Source organism: Erinaceus europaeus, chromosome 16 (genome assembly GCF_950295315.1).
Source record: "Erinaceus europaeus chromosome 16, mEriEur2.1, whole genome shotgun sequence".
NCBI lineage: Eukaryota > Metazoa > Chordata > Mammalia > Eulipotyphla > Erinaceidae > Erinaceus > Erinaceus europaeus.
This window is the reverse complement of record NC_080177.1, coordinates 49,087,957-49,110,782: the sequence shown is the minus strand read 5'-3', so window position 1 is coordinate 49,110,782 and position 22,826 is coordinate 49,087,957. Positions and strand designations below refer to the sequence as shown.

The 22,826-nt window shown below is 42.4% G+C and overlaps 1 protein-coding gene across 1 annotated transcript in view; it reads right to left on the bottom strand.

Annotated features, from left to right (window-relative positions):
* Nucleotides 1-4,230: 4,230 nt before the first annotated feature.
* The window catches only part of GPR176 (G protein-coupled receptor 176), a 76,261-nt gene continuing 57,665 nt past the window's right edge, over nucleotides 4,231-22,826 (bottom strand). Inside the window, exons 2-3 of the mRNA XM_060175107.1 lie at nucleotides 13,060-13,312; nucleotides 4,231-6,358 (exon numbers count right to left, since the gene is read on the bottom strand). Of these exons, the coding sequence (XP_060031090.1) occupies nucleotides 5,269-6,358; nucleotides 13,060-13,312 (1,343 nt within the window). The 3' untranslated portion in view covers nucleotides 4,231-5,268. The remainder of the gene's footprint in view (nucleotides 6,359-13,059; nucleotides 13,313-22,826) is intronic.

Genomic DNA, 22,826 nt, shown 5'->3' with positions numbered 1-22,826 from the left:
TCTTTCTTTTTAGTAGAAGTTCTTACTCTCTTTTGCCACCAGTTTTCATTGGGGGCTCTGTGCCTGTACTACCCCACTACTCCCAGTGGGTTTTTGTTTTTTCATTTTTTCCTTCCTTTTATTCTAATGGAGACAGAGAAACAGAGAGGTGGGAAAGGGGAGAAAAAAAGAGACATTTGAAGCACTGTTCCACCATTTGTGAGGCTTCCCCCTGCAAGTGGGGGCTGGGGGCTTGAACCCCTGGTCTATATTCATAGCATGTAGGCAAGTCACCACCTGTCCAGCCGAACATATCAATTTCTACCTTTTCAGGTAGATCTGGTTGGGCTGTTGGTTGATAAATAGCTATTGTTGGTACCTTTACTTCTTTTCTCTTGGACTCTTATATCCCTGAGGAAAGGTGATTCAGAAATCCTCTGTGTCAGGTGCTGGTCTGCCTACCAGGAGAAATGGGGAGTGTAGATTTAAGGAGCTGCTGACCCATTGGTGTGCAACAAGAGAGCAGATCCAACTGGGGTCCAAACTATTATACATCTCAGACAGCTTCCAACCTCCTCACTTTTTCACAGCTCCAATGTCACTTGGAGCAACCAATAAGTTAGCCCAGAATGACCAGATGTCACAGGCAAACCTCCCAGGTGAAAGGCAAACACTAAGATAAATGCACAGAGAAGAACCATCTCTAATACTCTCAGAGAAATAGTAAAACATTGCATGCCCTTAAATAAGAAGACTCAGTGTGGTCCAGGAGGTGGTACAGTGGATGGGGCATTGGACTCTCAAGCATGAGGTCCTGAGTTCAATCCTGGCAGCACATGTACCAGAGTGATGTCTGGCTCTTTCTCTCTCCTCCTATGTTTCTCAGTAATAAATAAATAAAATAGAGAGAGAGAGAGAGGAGACTCAAAGAACAAAAAACGAACAAGCCCTCTTGGGAATTTCTTGAGCCGCTTTCCAGTCTTTAAAATCTTCTGTGGAAAGGGCCAGGAGGTAGCGCCTTTGAACTCTCAAGCATAAGGTCTTGAGTTCAAACCCTGGCATTGCATATGCCAGAGTGATGCTCTGGTTCTCCCTATCTCTCATTAACACACAAATAATTATTATTAAAAAATTTTGTCGTGCTGTGGCCTCACCTGAAGCTAGAGTTTTCTGCATCCTCTTCTGTTGCTTGCAGCCTTATGTATTTTATTTTCAACCCCTCCAATGGAGTTTCACTTTATTTCAGGAAGGAATAAAACTAAAGACATATGTAGGAGGTGGTACAATGGCTAAAGTGTTGGATTTACAGTCATGAGTTCTTGAGCTCAATCCCTGGCATCATATGTGCCAGATTAATATTCTGGCTCTCTCCTCTCTGAAAAATAAATATATCTAAAAGAAAACAAAACAACCTAGGTACATACAACCCACCAGTCATCACTTTATTAGGAATCACAAATGATTCTTTTATGAAGATTTCTTAAATAAATCTACATAAAACATTGGATCATGTAGGAACAGAAAGGTTCAGAAGGTATACCACTGAGGAAAGGATGGAAATGGGGTAAGAAAAAGAAAAGCTCACTTTTTTTTTAAGTTTTTTATTAAAATGTAACTCTTCAAAGTGTATAGAAAGAAACCTGGCTGTGACTTGTTAAAAGGTCAGCCACCTGCATCAAACACATATAAGAAACACCAGCCAAACTCTTGCCTTGTCAGAGCGCTTTCACCTGTACATAGACAAGATCAGAATGACATATACATGGTTACATTTGACAGATTCATATAAAGTGAAAACAAACTCCTGACAGGCTATGCTTCCTCTTGATGGAGGTTACAACAATGGTGAAAGTGGTGAAAAGGATGCTTGAAGGGCCAGTCACCTCCCAGAGTGAGGAGCAATGCTGGCATGCATGGGGGCATGGCAGGACACCCACGGTTACGAGGGTCCGTGCTTCTGCTGTGGGCACAGATCATTGTGAAAAGACAAAGCACAAGGAGAGCCTAAGGGGTCACAAACAGGGATCACAAGACACACAGCCAGGAGAGCAAAGGAACCTCCCTCTACACAGCTGACATTCCACCCAGGGTCAGGGCCTGCTCTGTTCCTTCTTTGTCTCCAAAGTGAAGGGAGAATAAGAGTAGCTTAAACCAACAAAAAATGTGTCTGGATACCTCTGGAGGATCCAGCCTATACTCATTTTACATTTCTTTTTTCATCTTTTTCTTTCTTTCTTTTTTTTTTTTTTTTTGCTATCAGAGGTATTGCTGGGACTTGGTACCTGCATGACTCCACCACTCCCAGAAGTCATTTATTTTTCTTCCCTTTAGATAGAGGATGAGAGACAGAGAAGGAGAGAGATACCACAGTGCCACGTTACCACTTGTGAAGCTTCCCCTCCTGCTCCCACATGATGGCCCTGGGCTCAAAGCCTTGTCCTTATACATGGTAACATGTGCATTCTACCAAGTAAGCCACCTTCTAGTTCCAAATTTCTTAAATTACCTCGTAATCCCAAAAGTCTGCAGAAGAAAAAAAAAAAAAAAAAGAACACACTTTAATCCTACTGACTGCTACTTAGTCCCACTCACATGTGATTGTATGGAAAGAGAAAAAGTATGTTGGCATGTCTTAGTCTCCTCTACCTCCCATCTTTTGATTTGTTGAGGGGGGAAAAATCCACTTAAAATTTGAAAAGGAAAGACAGTAAAATGAAAGGCTTATAGTGTTTTCCACCTGACATTTGGCCATGACTGGGGATAGAAGGGTCCCTTTCTGGGGCCTCAGCAGGGCCAGAAGAATGTCAGGGTTCTATGGATAAAATATCTCTCTTGAGGGGGTTGGGTGGTAGCGCATCGGGTTAAGTGGACAGGGTGCAAGCACACGGACCGGTGTAAGGATCCCGGTTCAAACCCCCGGCTCCCCATCTGCAGGGTGTCACTTCACAGGCGGTGAAGCAGGTCTGCAGGTGTCTATTTTTCTCTCCCTCTCTCTGTCTTCCCCTCCTCTCTCCATCTCTATCTGTCCTATCCAACAATAACAACAACAATAAACAAGGATAACAAAAGAGAAAAAAATGCCTCCAGGAGCAGTGGATTCATAGTGTAGGTACCAAGCCCCAGCAATAACCCTGGAGACTAAAAAAAAAAAAAAAAAAAACTTTTGCCTGCAGGCACATGTATTGTCCTGTCTGTCAAGTTGATGGCACAGTTATGCACAGTCAGAGGGATGAAGGGCCTCAGGAGCAACAATTGGGGTCAGGCCTTCCCAAGACAAGATGTCAAATGCCAAATATCTGAACACAGAGACAGTGGTCAATAGAAAGAACACCAGGGGAGTCGGGCTGTAGCGCAGCGGGTTAAGCGCAGGTGGCGCAAAGCACAAGGACTGGCATAAGGATCCCGGTTCGAACCCCGGCTGCCCACCTGCAGGGGAGTCGCTTCACAGGCGGTGAAGCAGGTCTGCAGGTGTCTATCTTTCTCTCCTCCTCTCTGTCTTCCCCTCCTCTCTCCATTTCTCTCTGTCCTATCCAACAATGACAACAACAATAATAGCTACAACAATAAAACAACAAGGGCAACAAAAGGGAATAAATAAATAAAATAAATATTAAAAAAAATTAAAAAAAAAAAAGAAAGAACACCAGACTTGGGCAGGGGTAGACAGCATAATGGTTATACAAAGAGACTCCCATATCTGAGGTTCTGAAGTCCCAGGTTCAATCCCCTGCACTACCATAAGCCAGAGCTGAGCAGTGCTCTAGTAAAAAGAAAGAAAGAAGGAAGGAAAGAAGGAAGGAAGGAAGGAAGGGGAGGGGAGGGAGGGAGAGAGGGAGGGAAAAGAAAAGAAAAGAAAAGAAAAGAAAAGAAAAGAAAAGAAAAGAAAGGAAAAACCAGACTTTTTTTTCTTCCCCAGCTCTGGCTTATGGTGGTGCTGGTAGGGAGGTAGGTAGGGGTGTGTGAAGAGGAGATTAAACCTAGGACCTTCAGTGCCTCAGACATAAAAGTCTTTTTTTATAACTGGTATGCTACTTCCTCAGCCCCATCAACAGAAAGAAATGAGTGTTTCTCAAATCCTGGAGGTGGCACAGTGGATAAAGCACTGGACTCTCAAACATGATTACTAAGTTTGACCCTGGCACCTCATGTGCCAGAATGAGGCTCTGGTTCTCTCTCTCTCTCTCTCTCTCTCTCTCTCTCTCTCTCTCTCTCTCCTCCCTCCCTCCCTCCCTCCCTCCCTCCGTAAATAAAACAATTTTTAAAAGACAAGTGTTTCTCCAATGTAAGTTCATATTGGATTGGGGAACTTGCATAATGGTTATGCAAATGACTTATGTCTGAGGGTCCAAAGTTCCAGGTCCAATCCTGACACAGTCATAAATCAGAACTGAGCTGTGGTCTTGCTGAAATTAAAAAAAAAAATGGGACCAGGTGGTGTCACACTAGGTTGAGTGCACTTGTTATAATGTGCACTCAACTCAGGTTCAAGCCCCTGGTCCCCACCTGCAGGGGGAAAGCTTTGCAAGTGGTGAAGCAGGGCTGCAGGTGTCTTTCTACCTCTCTCCCATTCTCTATCCCTCCATTCCCTCTCAATTTCTGGCTATCTCTATCCAATAAATAAATATAGACAATAAAAAAATTAAAAGCCATCATATGACATTCTCTTAGTGGCCATACCACTACTTCATAAGGTTCTTGGACTTCCCTTGGAGTGTCCCTTCTCACTTTGAGCTCACTCACTCCTTCCTGTCCATGTATTCTCTGCTAGGCTCGAGGAACTGAGGGGCCCCAGTAACTGCAGAGAGAACCTGGCCTATTCCACCCTGTCCAGCTTTCTTTTCACAGAGAAAAATATGGACTTTACTAAGCACATGGGTCACTGAAATATAAATATGTACTCCCTTGATAAAGAGGACATGTGATTATTATAGATGGCAAGAGACAGAGAAGGAGAGAGACAGAAAAAGGGCAGAGACACATGCAGTACTGCTCCAGCACTTATGAGGTTGGCCCCTGCAGGTGGATATTGGAGTCTTGAACCCAGGTCCTTGAGCATGGTAACATGTGTGCACCACCACCTGGCTGCAGGATATTAGACTTTACATAGGTCTTCCTTTCATTCAAAACTCTTGGCCCATCCAGGAGGAGTCAACTCACATTGGGCTGCAATGAAATTATACAAGTCACAGAGTTAAAATGCGTGTGTGTTGGTGGGGGGGGAGGTAAAGAGAAGGGTGACAGGCAGAAATACAGAAGCTCTTTGCAGCTTCCAGGGATCTATGATCCTTGTTAGGAATCCACCTTTGGAAAGATGCTGACTTTGTTGTTTCTGCTCATCTTCCGTTCCACCCTGCCTGACCTGGGCATCTTTGTCTGGATCAACTCTTCTGGGGTGTTCCCCAAGGGGGGCAGCAGCCGCTTCTTACTATTCCGGGTCTCAGAGAGCCACTGAGGTGGCAGCTCAAAAGGCCCAAAGCCAAAGTGCATGGAATACCTGTCAGGGAATGCCTCTGCTTCCCCAGGGGTGGACAGTGCAAGCTGAGAGTCAGAGTCCACTGTGCCCGGTGGGCTCTGCAGGCAGAGAGGCAAGATCCCCTTAGGCCGGAGGTCGGTGGAGCCCAGGTCCTTGGCATCACTCTCCTCTTCATCATCTGTAGGCTTGAAGATCTGCTGCTGTCCAATGTGGAACATCTCTAGGAGCTGGCTGCCTGAGCGGGCGCTGGGCTCCAGGCTGGCATCAGCAAGGCCGTGCCCGATGCTCACCACGTTGCGGCGGCTATAGCGGTGATGGAGCTGCACCAAGGTCCCCACCAAGCACTTGCGGACAGATTTGTTTACGGTGAGGAAGAGCACAGGATTGGCCAGCAGGGAGACTTTGGGCAGCCAAATGGCAGTGAGCAGCAAGAAGATGGAAGTGTCTGAGACATTGAGCACAGTCTGGTAGATCACCAGGGTGGCATAGGGCACACTGCACAGGATGAAGACAGTCACCATGGACAGCAGCATGGCGTGCAGCTCGGCCTCCCGCTGGGAGGCATAGGGGATGGAGATGGTGTTCTGTGGGGTGCGCAGTGCTGCGATGATGACCTTCTTCTTCTGGCTGGCACTCAGGGCCCTGCGGATGAGGATTAGGAAGAGGAAGACGATGGCCACAGGCACGATGAGCGTAGTGATGTTGTAGACCAGGACATAGACCAGGTGGCCCAGGGAGTTGCTCCAGACCTCATTGCAGGTGGACATGGCATAGATGTCAGTCATGTTGGTCACGGCAAACACCGGGATGCTGGCCACCACTGCGTGGAGCCAGATGTACATCACCAGTTCCCGGGACTTGGCATCAGATAGCTTCCTCTCCAGTGGGTAGAGGACAGAGTAGTACCTGCCAAGACATAAGCAACATTCATTTCCCAGAAAAAGCTATCCTTGATGTCAGGGGAATCGATGTCACCAAAAGCAGGAAAGTGGGGATCCAAGATGTGGCAAAGCTGATGGAAATCTGGACTCTCCGGGATAAGATCTAGAGTTCAATACCTGGCAGTGCTTACAACGGTCAGAGTGGTGCTCTTTTTCTCTGTCTCACAAACAAACAAATTCTTTTTAAAAAACTTAGGCATTTACCCTGCAAATACTAATTCAAAGAGACATATGCACTCCTAGGTTCACAGCTTCATTAATCACAGTAGCCAAAGAATGGAAGCAGCCTAAATGCCCATTAACAGATGACTGGCTAAAGGAGTTATTGGAAATATACTACATGGAATACTGCTTTACCAAAAAAAAAAAAAAAACAAAAACGATACCATGTCCTCTGGGACAAAATGAATGGATTTGGAGATGACTATGCTTAGTGAAATAAGTAAAGAGATGAAAAACAACTACAAGATAGTTTCAATCATATGTGAAATTTAGAGAACTAATGCATATGAACTTGCAAAAGAAAAAAAACCAGAGAGACAAACTATCTCTAAGACTTTATGAGAACTACAGTTGTTATCCCTAGGAGGGTGGGGGCACAGAGCTTTGGAGGTGGCTGATGTATAGAACTATACCCTATAATCTTACAATTCTGTAAACCACTATTAAGCACACACAAAAAGTAGGAGAGTGGGGGGAACAAAGTCAAATCTTCCATTTTACCTAAGGAAGGGGGTGACTGGGAAAGAGGAAGCAACACCTTGAGTCTTGAGAATCTGCTGCACCAGGTGAGGCATCACTAGGTGAGGAAAAGCAACTGTCCACATGGACACAGGAAAATTCTGTCTTGATGGGACTTTCCCAACTCTCAATCGGAAAGACAAGCAATCACAGACACTCAGAGAAAGTTATAGTTGGATACCTAAATTATCACCACCAGGATCAAATTCCCCCAAATGCCTACAATACAAGGGATGTCTCCATTGGGGGGTGGGTGGTAGCATAGTGGGTTAAACGGACATGGCACGATGTGCAAGGGCCAGTGTAAGGATCCCAGTTCAAGCCCCAGGCTCCCCACCTGCAGGGAGGGGTTGCTTCACAAGTAGTGAAACAGGTCTGCAGGTGTCTATCTTTCTCTCCTCCTCTCTGTCTTCCCCTCCTCTCTTGATTTCTCTCTGTCCTATCCAACAACAACAACAGCTATAACAACAATAACAATAAAAACCACAACAAGGGCAACAAAATAGGAAAAGTGGCCTCTAGAAGCATTGGATTCACAGTACTGGCATCTGCTCTGGTTAAAAAAAAAAAAAAAAGAATTCCATTGGGTCAGGAGTTATAGTGTAATGGTTATGCAAACAGACTCTTATGCCTGAGGCTCTGAGGTCCCAGATTCAATCCCCTGTACCAACAACCATAAACTAGAGCTAAGCAGTCCTCTGGTAAATATCTCTCCCTCTCTCTCTCTCTCACACACACACACACACACACACACACACACACACACACACTCCAATATAAGAGCTGGGGTGATAGTATAATGGTTATGAAAAAAGACTTTAATGCAGAGGTACCAAAGGTCTCAGGTTCATCCCCAGCCCCACTATATGTAAGATTTCCTATATAAATGCCAAGTTTGTCTTCTTAGATAACTCTTGAGAGAGCTGGCTATTCTCTGCCTTCTGTCACTTTACTTCTCTGGTCAGTGTATTTGCAGCTGGCCTCTGCCTCTTGCCTGCTTTTTTTTTTTTTTTAATTTTGCCTCCAGGGTTCTTGCTGGGGCTAGGTGCCTGCACTATGAATTCACTGCTCCTGGAGGCCATTTTTTCCCATTTTGTTGCCCTTGTTGCTGTTATTGTTATTATTGCCAATGACATCATTGTTGGTTAGGACAGAGAGAAATCAAAAGAAGAGGGAAGACAGAGGGGAAAGAGAATGATAGACACCTGCAGACCTGCTTCACTGCTTGTGAAGCGACCTCCTGCAGGTGGGGATCTGGGGGCTGGAACCAGGATCCTTGACCTGGTCCTTGTACTTTGTGCCCTGTGCACTTAACTCACTGCACTAAAACGACCACCGCCTGCTACTCTCTTGTTGGTGAATTTCTTCCTTTTATACTTTGTTCTGAATTTTCTCATAAACTCATGAGATTGGCCATACAGTAATGCATCTCACTTCACATGAGCTCTTTCCACTAATGCCAGAGGAGACCTTTTTCTACCTGACTCAGCTTGGACACTGTCTACTGGGAGAGAGCATCATAATGCATGGACCTAAAGGTAAGAGTATAGCAGATGAGATTGGGGTTCTCCATGTTGGAAGAAGCTAGGAAATGTGTATGTATTCCAATGGGCCTGTGACTTCACTAATTTTTGCCAGGGCCCAACAGCTAACACACAGGTGCGCTAAAAGTATTATCTGGAAAACTGTGTCGAAGTTGGGAAAAAGACCAGAAAGCTGGATCCGGGAAGAGAGTAGCTCCTAAATATGGGTAAAGTATATAAATACCATTAACTGTAAACCCTATCTATCTGGGGAGTCGGGTGGTAGTGCAGCAGGTTAAGCGCAGGTGGCACAAAGCACAAGGACCATCCCAGTTCAAGCCCCCGGCTCCCCACCTGTAGGCGAGTCTCTTCACAGGTGGTGACAGAGACCCCAAATCTTCATCTGTAATATCCCAGCCTTTAGGTTCATGATTAGTCAACAATTTGTTTGGCTTTATATGTTAACTCTTTTTCAGTCACCAGGTTCCAGATGTTACCATGATGTCAACCAGACCTCCCTGGGCGGACGACCCCACCAATGTGTCCTGAAGCCCCACTTTCCCAGAGCCCTACCCCACCAGGGAAAGAGAGAGACAGGCTGGGAGTATGGATTGACCTATCAACGCCCATGTTCAGCGGGGAAGCAATTACAGAAGATGGACCTTCCACCTTATCTCACTCAATATGATTCCTTCAAGCTCCATCCAAGGTGAGGTGAAGAAGATGAATTCATTATTAAGTAGTCCACTGTGTGTATAGACCACAGCTTTCTTAGCCACTTAACTGTCATTGGACACCTGGGTTGCTTCCAAGTTTGGGCTATTACAAATTGTGCTGCTGTGAACGTAAGTGTACACAGATCTCTCTTTTTTAATATGAGAGAAAAACTAGAGTACTTCACTGCCATTTCTGATGTTCTACTTACTTTTGTCTTTTCTACATGATATATTTATTCAAATTTCTTGAAAAAGGGAGAAAGAACAAGAGAATCTCTCAGACATAAGTGGTTCCAGGGATTCAACTCAGGACCTCATGCATGCAAGTCCTATGCTCTATCACCGAGTAACTGCCTGAGATGCCTCTTTCCTGTCTTTTGGCAAGTCTCACACATGCAAAATATGTGCTCTACTACAAGACACCTCCCTTGCCCCTAAAATAATTTTTATTTTAATTATTATCAAAGTAACATTAGTTTATGATATTGCATATATCTCAGCTGTATAGTGCTATGATTTCATATCTGTGTACGACTGCCACAGAAAAATCTAGCTTCCATCCAGCACAATAACAGTGACTCAATCCCTTTACCCAGTTTCCCTGCCTCCCAGGCCATCTTCTCTCTGGTCACCACTACTCTGTTTTATAATCTAAGAATATGTTGGGGTTTAATTAATTAATTAATTAATTTATTTATTTTCCCTTTTGTTGCCCTTGTTTTTTTATTGTTGTTGTAGTTATTATTGTTGTTATTGTTGTTGTTGTTATTGATGTCGTCGTTGTTAGATAGGACAAAGAGAAATGGAGAGAGAAGGGGAAGATAGAGAGGGAGAAAGAAAGACAGACACCTGCAGACCTGCTTCATCGCCTGTGAAGTGACTCCCCTACAGGTGAGGAGCTGGGGCTCGAACCCGTACCCTTACACTGGTCCTTGCGCTTTGCACCACGTGCACTTAACCTGCTGCTCTACCGCACCAACTCCCAGAATATGCTGTTTTTATTCACTTGCTTGTTTTGCTCCCTTTTTTAAAAAAATATTTATTTATTCCCTTTTGTTACCCTAGTTGCTTTATTGTTGTAGTTATTATTCTTGTCATTGTTGGATAGGACAGAGAAATGGAGAGAGAGGAGATAAAGAGTGAGAGGGGGAGAGAAAGACACCTGCAAGGAATCGGGCAGTAATGCATTGGGTTAAGCACACATGGCGCACAGTGCAAGGACCAGCATATGAATCCCAGTTCGAGGACCCAGCTCCCTACCTACAGGGGAGTCGCTTCACAAGCAGTGAAGCAGGTCTGCAGGTGTCTATCTTTTTTTTTTTAATAATTTTTTTCTTTTTCTTTTTTTTTTAATCTTTTTTTTAATATTTATTTATTCCCTTTTGTTGCCCTTGTTGTTTTATTGTTGTAGTTATTATTGTTGTTGTCGTTGTTGGATAGGACAGAGAGAAATGGAGAGAGGAGGGGAAGACAGAGAGAAGGAGAGAAAGATAGACACCTGCAGACCTGCTTCACCGCCTGTGAAGCGACTCCCCTGCAGGTGGGGAGCCGGGGTTCGAACCGGGATCCTTATGCCGGTCCTTGTGCTTTGCACCACCTGCGCTTAACCCGCTGCGCTACAGCCCGACTCCCGCAGGTGTCTACCTTTTTCTCCCCATCTCTGTCTTCCCCTCCTCTCTCCATTTCTCTCTGTCCTATCCAACAACAACAGCAATAACAACAGCAATAATAGCAACAGCAATAAAACAACAAGAGCAAAAAAAGGGGGGGATAAATAAATATTTTTTAAAAGGAAGAAAAAAGTTATAAAAAAAACCAAATACAAACACACACACACACACACAAGATAGACACTTGTAGACCTGCTTCACCGCTTGTGAAGTGACTCCCCTGCAGGTGATCCTCATACCAGTCCTTGCATTGTACTCCACTTGTGCTTAATACACTGCACTACGGCCTGACTCTCATTTTGCTTCTTTATGTTCCATATAAGTGAATAATTGTACTCATATGGAGAAGATGAAATCAGCTGTACACATGACATACTACCAACAAAGACGAAAGGCAGGAAGCCACAGTGATAGCTGAGTTACCTACACTGGACTTTTGATAACATCTGATCAAATCATATGTGGTAATCAGATCCATTTCCAGTTAGGATGAACTTAAAGGGGATAGGAAAAGAACATTACGATTAAAGCCTCTGTCATGGATGAATTGTCAATGGCTCTGTGTTCTAGGTCTTTGAAAAGATTTACAAAGTCAAGGATTGGGAAGAAAGCAAAGTTTATTAAAGGAAATATACTGGAGACTTGATGGTGGGCACCTGCTTGAGTGTATATGTTACCATGTGCAAGGACCAGGTTCAAAACTGGTCCCCATATGCAAAAAGAAAGGTTCATAAGTGGTGAAGCAGTGCTGTAGATGTCTCTCTTTATCTCTCCTTCTTTTCCACTCTTTGGTATAAATTATCTTTGTCTCTGCCAAATAAATAAATAAAATATAGCATAGAGACAGAGAGGTCTTCTGAGTTGGGGGTTCAGAGACCTGGGGCTTATAAGTGAATGTACAGTTTTGGAATAAAAAATTTCTATTTCCTAACTTAAGTATGTCTATTTTTAATTAATGTGGGCAATTATCAATCCTGGTGATCTGCTTCTTGTTGTTTTTTGTAAGATAGAGAGGTGCATCATTAGCATCATGATCAGACTAGTTATGTACCTGTGCAACATTCAGCAATGCTTACACAGATGTGTTGATACACAGGTTAGCCACACTTCTATATAAACATAGGGGTGAACTCACAGAAATGCCAATAGGCTGCTATTTACAGCCAGTTTTAAGCCATGTACCAATTGTTCACAAGTGTTTTGATTAATTTTCTTTAAAATAAAGACAGAGAGATAGAGAGTGAAAAACACAGCATTGAAGCTTTCTTCAATGAGATATTGATCTGGGCTTGAACCTGGGCTGTATACATGGCAAAGTAGCACACTATCCAGTGAGCTATTTCATCAGCCCATTTTAACTAATTTTTAAGTTAATTCTTGGCATCCTCCAAAGCAGTTCTGGTGTTCTTTGGTCAAGTTAAACTAGATTGTCTATTCATTTTTATAGAATCATGGATTTCTTCTTTTGTTCTACCAGAAATGTTTTCAGCCTGTGTCAAAAAACTAAACGCAGAGTTAGTACCAGCTGAGCAATCTACTGCAAACTGCAATGCAAATGTCATCAATTCAAGTCAAGCTAAAGTCACACTGTAATCAGAAATCTCTGACCCAGCATCCCCATGATGAAACCCCCAATGCTATATCATTCCTCAATGGTCTTTTTCCATAGTGTTACCAAATCAACTTGTCTTCTGTGATGCATCCATTTCAGCCATTCACTGTTGGGTCCAAGCACACTGAAAAGCAATGCATGGAGCATCGACGATTCACCATTGGTTTCATGCTACATATTGTTCAATACATTAAAAAAAAAAAAGTCAAATTGTGGCCTGGAAGGTGACACAATGGATAAAATATTGGGCTGGCAAGGATGAGGTCCTGAGTTTGATCCTTAGTACCACACATGCCAGGTGACACTCTGGTTCTGGTTCTCTCTCTCTCTCTCTCTTACATTAATAAATCATCTTATAAAAGAAGGAGATTAAAAAAGGCAAGCCCTAAGCTACCTGATCTTACCTGTCCAAGGCAATTGCAGGGAAGCTGAGGATGGTCACGGAGCAGAAGACTTTGTGCAAGAACTTGATGATTTTGCAGAAGAGCATGGTGTAGATCCACCAGCAGCAGTGAGGATTGGCGCTAAGGATTATGTCGAAGGGCACACAGACCAGGCTGGCACAGATCCCGGAGCAGGCAAGGTTCTTGATGAACCTGTTGGTGACTGATTTGAACACAGTTGTGCAGCAAGTAGACCATAACACCATGAAGTTTCCTAAGCAGATATGAAAATAATAATAATAATTAAAAATAAAATTAAAAGCAGACAAAAAGCAAAGAGAGTCCAGGTTAGAAAATACAAAAACACAGATTTGAAAAATGAATAAAAGTCTCTAATTTAGATAGATATTATATTGTAATCCTGTGCAAAAGTATTAAATCACTTCTGTATATGTTAAAAAGACTAGGGAGATAGAAATTTCAAGGTGGAGCCATAGTGGAGCAGACAGAAAACACTCTTCCTAACACAACAACATATTATAACAAATTTCATCATAGCACAGCTGGAATTTCTAGTTAAAACAAAACAAAACAATAAAAGAGTTAGTATATGCAGGTGGGTGAGCTTGCATGGCCAACAGGAAAAGGAGTGGAGAGCGAGAAAGACTCAAGCTGTGACCCTATGTACCATATTCACAATTCAGCTCAGAAACAGTAGAAACCACAAGCACTAAACATAGTTCTAGGGGGACCTGTGGTGGGGGAGGAGTGCTAAATTTCTGGGTCTGTGCACCACATTGGGCACCATTTGTTGTAATTTAAAATTAAAAGGACTTTGGCTGAGGTGCATAAAGGACTTGGCTGTAGCAAAGCTGGGAGTGGGTTTAAACAAATCAAAGTTTTATTATAGACATACAGGACGTATATTTTAGATACATAAAAATAAGCAATTATGAACAGGGGTTAAGAATAAACTAGGCCCCAGTGGGGCTGTGAAAGTCTCATTGCATAACCAGTGGATTATCTCTGCCACACCTTGCTTTACCTCTTGGTCAGGAGTCAGTGATTAAGCTAAGAACCCTACTTATAGTTTAAAAGTACTCAGGCTCCCAAAACCTACATGGAAGAAAAGAACTAAAGAGGCTTTTAAGCCACTGAGCTCCAACTCAGGGATTAAAATAATATTGTAACAACTGTCAATTCCCACAACTATCAACCCTTTAATTATCTTACTTAGACACAGTCAATCCAGGTAAGAGTGATCAGTAATTTGAAAAGTACTGAGAGAGGGACCTCATAACATACTATATAAAATGGTTAAACCAACAAGAAATATTGGAGAAATGAACCAGGACAAGAGTCCAGCTAAAAGCCCCCCAAAGATTGAAGCACAAAATAATGTGGTCAACATCCAAACACTGGTAAAGGAAATAATCAAAGGAGTAAGTAAAGAATTTGAAAAAATTGTCATCAGAAATGCAGAAACAACAAATAAGACCCTGGAAGTAAACACTAATTATCTCAAGGATATTAGAGAGCTGAAAGCTAAAATAGCTGAGCTAAGAACACAACTAGCTGAACAAGATAAAACAGTATCAGAACAGGGTAACAAAATAGATGAACTCCAGAAAACAGTAGAGGGGAGAGAGAATACAAAATGAGGCTGAAGACAGAATTAGCAAGATCAAGGACAAATTAGAGACAACTAAAAAAGAAGCAAGAGATCTCAAAAAGATATTAAGAGATATTTAAAACAACAACAGAGACCTATGGGATAACCTGAAAAGAAATATATACGCATTACTGGCTTACCAGAGGAAGAAAGGTGGAGGGTAAGAAAGCATTCTTCAGGATATAATAGCTGACAACTTCTCTAGTTTAGACAACATCAAAGACAAAAAGGTTCAAGAAGCCCAGAGGGGCCCAAAAAGAATTAACCCAGACTTAAAGACACCAAGACACATCATATTTAAAATGGAAAAGAATAAGGATAAAGAAGGGATCCTGAAGGCTGCAAGAGAAAAACAAAGAGTCACCTACAGAGGAAAACCAGTAAGATTAGCAACAGACTTCTCCACACAAACATTAAAGGCCAGAAGAGAATGGCAAGATATCTATCGAGTGCTCAATGAGAAAGACTTTCAACCAAGACTACTGTATCCTGCTAGACTGTCATTCAGACTAGATGGAGGCATAAAAACCTTCTAAGTTCTACCAAGCTTCTTTAAGAGAATAGAACAAACACTACAATCATTTATCTGGAACATGGAAACACCTAGAATTGCCAAAACCATCTTAAGGAAAAGAAACAGAAATGGAGGCATCACACTCCCAGACCTTAAACTATATTATAAAGCCATCATCATCAAAACAGCATGGTACTGAAACAAAAATAGGCACACAGACCAGTGGAACAGAATTGAAAGCCCAGAAATAAATCCCCACACCTATGGACATCTAATCTTTAATAAGGGGCCCAAAGGATTAAATGCAAAAAGGAGGCTCTCTTCAATAAATGGTGCTGGGAAAACTGGGTTGTAACATGCAGAAGAATGAAATTGAACCACTTTATCTCACCAGAAAAAAAAATCAACTCCAAATGGATCAAAGACCTAGATGTCAGACCAGAAACAATCAAATACTTAGAGGAAAACATTGGTAAAACACTTTCCCACCTACACCTCAAAGACATCTTTGATGAATCAAACCCAATTGCAAGGAAGACTAAAGCAGAAACAAACCAATGGGACTACATCAGATTGAAAAGCTTCTGCACATCCAAAAAAACTATTAAACAAACAAAGAGACCCCTCACAGAATGGGAGAAGATCTTCACATGCCAGACATCAGACAAGAAACTAATCACCAAAATATATAAAGAGCTCAGCAAACTTAGCACCAAAAAAGCAAATGACCCCATCCAAAAATGGGCAGAGGATATGAACAAAACTTTCACTTCAGAGGAGATCCAAAAGGCTAACAAACATATGAAAAACTGCTCTAGGTCACTGATTGTCAGAGAAATGCAAATTAAGACAACATCAAGATACCACCTCACTCCTGTAAGAATGGCATACATCAAAAGGGACAGCAGCAACAAATGCTGGAGAGGTTGTGGGGACAGAGGAACCCTTTTACATTGCTGGTGGGAATGTAAATTGGTACAGCCTCTGGAGAGCAGTCTGGAAAACTCTCAAGGCTAGACATGGACCTTCCATATGATCCAGTAATTCCTCTCCTGGGGTTATACCCCAAGGACTCCATAACACCCAGCCAAAAAAAGGTGTGTTCATAGCAGCACAATTCATAATAGCTAAAACCTGGAAGCAACCCAGGTGCCCAACAACAGATGAGTGGCTGAGAAAGCTGTGGTATATATACACTATGGAATACTTTGCAGCTATCAAGAACAATGAACCCACCTTCTCTGACCCATCTTGGACAGAGCTAGAAGGAATTATGTTAAGTGAGCTAAGTCAGAAAGATAAAGATGAGTATGGGATGATCCCACTCATCAACAGAAGTTGACTAAGGAGATCTGAAAGGGAAACTAAAAGCAGGACCTGACCAAATTGTAAGTAGGGCACCAAAGTAAAAACCCTGTGGTGAGGGGTAGACATTAAGCTTCCTGGGCCATTGGGGGGTGGGAGTGGGTGGGAGGGATGGGTCACAGTCTTTTGGTGGTGGGAATGGTGTTTATGTACACTCCTAGCAAAATGTAGACATATAAATCACTAGTTAATTAACATGAGAGGGGGAAAATCAATTGTATGTCTCAAAGTTTTTCAAAACACAAACTGAATCTTTTTTAATATATAGGCTGTGTATTTGATATGTGGACTCTCTAAAGCCTAGACCAAGTAGATCAGAAGCATCCAATAGCACAGCTATATACAAGATACTGGGTACTGTACAGCAAACCCTAACAAAAGGACTTTTCAACGTTAACCCAATTACCAAATAAAGTGATGATAACATTAACTATCGGTTGTCTTTTTGAACCCTAAGACAGCAGGAACCTCACATCTCCACTATAGAGCCTCTACTTCCCCCAGTCCTGGAACCCTTGGATAGGGCCCACTTTCCTGTATGCCTTTCCCAATCCATATCAAATAATATTGCATCTGCTGATCACAACCTAACCAACACAACGATTGCCACCTCAACATGCTTCACTTCAGACTGTGTCCAGAGACTTCACATGTGGAATGACAACCCTTCAGCTTCATTACTTGGGTGAGACCTTTCCTTTCATAGTATATTCTAATTCCATCCCAGGTGGTTCACTTTCTAACAAAGTCCCAAAACCTAGATATAGACCAGGTTCTGTGAGAGAGAGCATATGTTCACACGTATCCATAAACTACTGCAAAATATATACCTGAAAGCAGAAGTACACTAGAGTTTGCAGTGAGTATCCCCCTAACACTTCCTCTCCACTATTCCAAGCTTTGGGTCCATGATTGCTCAACAATTTGTTTGGCTTTGTATGTTAACTCTCTTTTCAGTCACCAGGTTCCAGATGTCATCAGGATGCCGGCCAGGCTTCCCTGGACTGAAGACCCCACCAATGTGTCCTGGAGCTCAGCTTCCCCAGAGACCCACCCTACTAGGGAAAGAGAGAGGCAGACTGGGAGTATGGACCGACCAGTCAACGCCCATGTTCAGCGGGGAAGCAATTACAGAAGCCAGACCTTCCACCTTCTACAACCCACAATGACCCTGGGTCCATGCTCCCAGAGGGATAGAGAGTGGGAAAACTATCGGGGGAGGGGGTGGGATATGGAGATTGGGTGGTGGGAATTGTGTGGGTTTGTACCCCTCCTACCCTATGGTTTTGTTAATCCTTTCTTAAATAAAAGAAAAAAAAACTATTTATAAACAAAACAAAAAAAAGTGAAAGTCCAGGAATCTGGCAGTAGCGCAGCAGGTTAAGCACACGTGGCGCAAAGCGGAAGGACTGGCATAAGGATCCCGGTTCGAGTCCCCGGTTCCCCACCTGCAGGGGAATCGTTTCACAGGCGGTGAAGCAGGTCTGCAGGTGTCTATCTTTCTCTCCCTTTCTCTCTGTCTTCCCCTACTCTCCCCAATTTTTCTGTCCTATCCAACAACGGCCACATCAATAATAACTACAACAATAAAACAACAAGGGCAACCAAAGAGAATACATAAATAAATAAATATTTAAAAAATTTTTTTCTGATGGGGGTGTCGGGTGGTAGCGCAACAGGTTAAGCACTCTGGTGCGAAGCACAAGGACCTGTGAAATGATCCCAGTTCCCAGGGTTGTCACTTCACAGGCGGTGAAGCGGGTCTGAAGGTGTCTTTCTCTCCCTCGCTCTGTCTTCCCCTCCTCTCTCCATCTCTCTCTTTCCTATCCAACAATGACAACAATAATAACTACAACAGTAAAACAACTAGGGCAACAAAAGGGAATAAATAAATAATTTTTTTAACTGAAAGTCCCTTCTCAGATACGCTAAGAGTAGTGCATAAGGTAGGCCAAGAGAACAAACTAACAATGCTACAATTGGTGATAGGGAAGGAGCTTGAGAACTGAAGAGAACTCTATGTAGATTTTTAATTTGGCTATGTTTCCTTGTGAGGCAAGCACAATAGAAAACTTTGGGGGGGGGGTCAGGCGATAGTGCAGTGGGCTAAGCACACATGGCACAAAGCTTAAAGACCTTGTTCAAGCCCCCAGCTCCCCACCTACAAGGAGGGTCTCTTCCCCCCTTTGTCTTCCCTTCCTCTCAGTTTCTCTTTGTCCTATCCAACAACAATGACAATAATAACAATTACAACAACAATAAAACAAGGGCAACAGAAGGGAAAAAATAGCATCCAGGAGCAGTGGATTCTTGGTGCAGGCACTGAGTTCGAGCGATAACCCTGGAGGGGAAAGAAAGAAAGAAAGAAAGAAAGAAAGAAAGAAAGAAAGAAAGAAAGAAAGAAAGAAAGAAAGGAAGGAAGGAAGGAAGGAAGGAAGGAAGAGAGAGAGAGAGAGAGGGAGAAAGAAAGATTTGTTTGTTTGTCTTGCTGGTTTTTTGTTTGTTTGTTTGTTTTACTGTCTGTCATTTCTGAGGCATCACCACTCTGATATGACCTTTTCCAGATAGAGGCAGAGAGAGAGAGAGAGAGAGCTAGACCACAACATCAAAGCTTCTTTCAATTTAGTGGGGACTGGATTTGAACCTAGGTTGCACACATGGTAAAGCAGTGCACTATCCTACTGAGCTATTTTACTAGCCCCACAACAGGAAGTATTCAAGGACCTTTCCGGAGTAATGACTTTGAGAGGCTGACCCTGTGCTAAAGTGCATATGGGACTGCAGCAGTAACACCTTTCAGAAAGCAAAGCTTACATGTGTCTTTTCTCTCCCTCTCTGTCTCCCACAGGTAATTAACAGAGGATGGGGAGGGGGGCGGTAGGGCATAAAAACAGAGTGAAACCATAGGGAGAATAATTTCAAGTCCATTTCTTTCCCAGTGGCTTTCTTCATTAGTCACCCTGCTGAGAACTAGACAAAAGGTTTCTCAGCTTTGTCTCATGTTCTAAGAGCCCAAGATTCATGATTATAGTGACACATAAAGCAGGGGAGAGTTCTCTTCATTCAGCATTTCATGAATAATCATTTTCTGGTACCTGCATTTTCCTCTAACATTAGTTGATCTAAGTAACACTGAGTAATTACAATTTGATTTTCCTGATGACTACAAATAAAATCAGCATGAAATGCTATTAACTTGTTTAAAGCTCTGAGATCAATGAGGAGATGTGACCTCTTATTTTCCCATTAGAAAACAAAAGGCAGAGGAAAGACTTTCCCATCCTGTAAGATATCAACCATCCACTCTGTGAGCCTCCAAATTACAGGTTTTCAGGGTACAATCAAAGTCACTGACTCAATATGGATGAATGAGAGAAAATACATAATCTGTTCATTTCTTTTTTAATTTTTATTATTGTTATTTGCTAGGTAGACAGCCAGAAATTGAGAGGAAGGGGGAGACAGAGAGGGAGAGAGACAGAGAGACACCTACAACACTGCTTCTCTACTTGCAAAGCTTTCCCCCTTCAGGGGGGGGCAGAATCTGTTCACTTCTTTATGCCCCAATTTCCATTATAAATGGCTCTTGGCATTATACTTTTTTTCTGTTGTCACCAAGATTATTGCTAGGGCCTGGTGTTTATCTGCATGGCTCCACAGTGGCTTTCTCTCTCTTTTTCTTTCTTTTTTTCTTTCTTTCTTTCTTTCTTTTTTTCTTTCTTTCTTTCTCTCTTTCTTTTTGATAGATAGTGAGAGACAGAGAGTGATAGAGGGAAAGAAAGAAGGAAAATTATCTGCAGCACTGCTCCATCACTTGTGAAGCTTCTCCTCTACAGGTGAGAACTAGGGGCTTAAGCATGGGTCCTCATACATGGCGATATGTGTCTAATCTATAGATTAGACACAACTAGCCCCCTGGCACTATTCTTTTTTCTCTTTATTAGTGATTTAACACTGATTTTAAAAAATTATGAGTTATGAGATTATGTCTATCTTTCTCTCCCCCTCTGTCTTCCCCTCCTCTATCCATTTCTCTCTGTCCTATGCAACAATTACAACAATAATAACTACAACAATAAAACAACAAGGGCAACAAAAAAGAATAAATAAATACAATAAATATTTTTTAAAAAGAGTTGAATTTGGATACAAATAATTGTTCGTGAGGAACTTCCAATACAAAACAAATGCTATACTCTCTGAATAGAACCCATGAAGAAAACATAAATATGAAAAGGCCAGAACAAAGGGAGCTCTACTGAGCCAGAAGCCCCTATTGCCATGATTTCTTCCAGCATTTAAATGGTGGAGCAAAATGGGGCTCCTAATCCAAAAATTGTAAACAAGTTAGTCTACTTAAATTTTTCCTTCCCCTCAAACTGATGTTCTCCTCTAGGTGTTCTCTTCCTAATGTCAGACACAAATGTTTTAGTTAGAATTTCTAGAATGTTTTAACTAGAGGACCTTTATTCAGTCATATGTTGTTGGACATTTAGGTTGCTTTCACTTCTTAGCTACCATGCAGATATGAACATGGAGGCAGAGTACACAGCCATTTGGATGAGTGCTCTCATGTCCTTTGGATATATACATATGGAATGGTATTGCTGGATCATAAGGTATCGCCCATTATGTTTGAGGACTGTGCATAGTGTTTTTCCACTGAGGCTGTACCATTTAGCATTTACACCAACAGAATATCAGAGTTCCTTTTTCTCTATATCCTCACCAGAAACTGTCATCTCTTGATGTGTTGATGCAAGCCCTTCTCACTTGGTATCTCATTGTGGTCTTGGAACACAACAAATGGAACTGGAGGTGATTATGCTAGGTGAAATAAGAGGTAAAGGACAACTACTGGATGGTCTCCCCCATATGCCAAATATAAGTGATGAAAACAAATGAACCTGAAAAAAAATGGCGACTAAACTGTCATGGATTTTGTGAGAATCATGGTGGTTACGAGGGGGTGGGGCACTCAAACTTTGGTGGAAAGTGTGGTGACTTACAATCTCCAAGTGTGAAATTGTACCCCTGGGGGGCTGGGTGGTGGCAAAACCATTAGAGCACTTATGTTACAATATTACAATGTGCAAAGATCCAGGTTCAAGCCCCCTGTTCCTACCTGCAAGGAGATAGCTTTACAAACACTGAAGCAGTGCTACAAGTCTCTCCCCCGCCCTCTTTCCTTGTCCCTATTCCTGTGCCTCTTCATCTCCTCCTTCCCTATCAATTTCTCTCTATCCATGTCTACCCAGTAAATAAATATTAAAAAAGAAGTTATGCCCCTGACATCTTAAAAAAAAAATTGTAAAACACTGTTAAATCACTAATAAAATGAAAAAAAAAAAAAAAAGAAAGAAAACAAAAGGGCTGAGGAGACAGCATAATGATTATGCAAAAGACTTTCATGCCTGAGGCTCTGAATTCCCAGGTTCAGTCCCCAGCACCACTAAAACTCAGATCTGAGCAGTGTTATGGTCTCCCTTTACCTATGTCTCTCACTAAAATCCAATGTAATACACAATATAAAAACTGGAAGAAGTAAAAAGGACCTAAACAAAAAGGCAGATGATCACAGTATGTTAAAGAATGTATTTCCTTGTGGCCCAGGAGGTGGCACAGTAGATAGAATTGTAGATACTCAAGCATGAGGTCCTGAATTCAATCCCTAGCATGTGCAAGGGTGATGTTCTGGTTCTCTCTCATAAGTAAGTAAATGAATCTTCAGGAAGCAGGAGGGAGAGGGAAGAAGAGGTCTCTTTCCTCAGAAGTACAAGACGAAGGGCTGTCTTTTTTATTTTTAATTTTAATACCTGATGTTATTTATTTTTATTTTTTTATTTCCTTTTGTTTCCCTTGTTGTTATCATTATTGTTAATGATACCGTTATTGTTGGATAGGACAGAGAGAAATGGAGAGAGGAAGGGAACAGAGAGGGAGAGAGAAACATAGACACCTGCAGACCTGCTTCACCACCTGTGAATCGAACCCCCTACAGATGGGGATCTGGGGGCTCCAACTCGGATCCTTACACCGGTCCTTGTGTTTCGCACCATGTGTGCTTAACCCACTGTGCTACCGCCCTACTCCCTAGGGGCTGTCTTTTATAAGCATGACTCATACTCTGTCTTTTCTCTAAGGTGATGCTTAGTTCTCATCCATAAACATAAACTCTTGTTTTCCTTAGAAGCATGAGTTAGTGGGCTGCACTGCCTGGTTGTCATAGCAACTGCA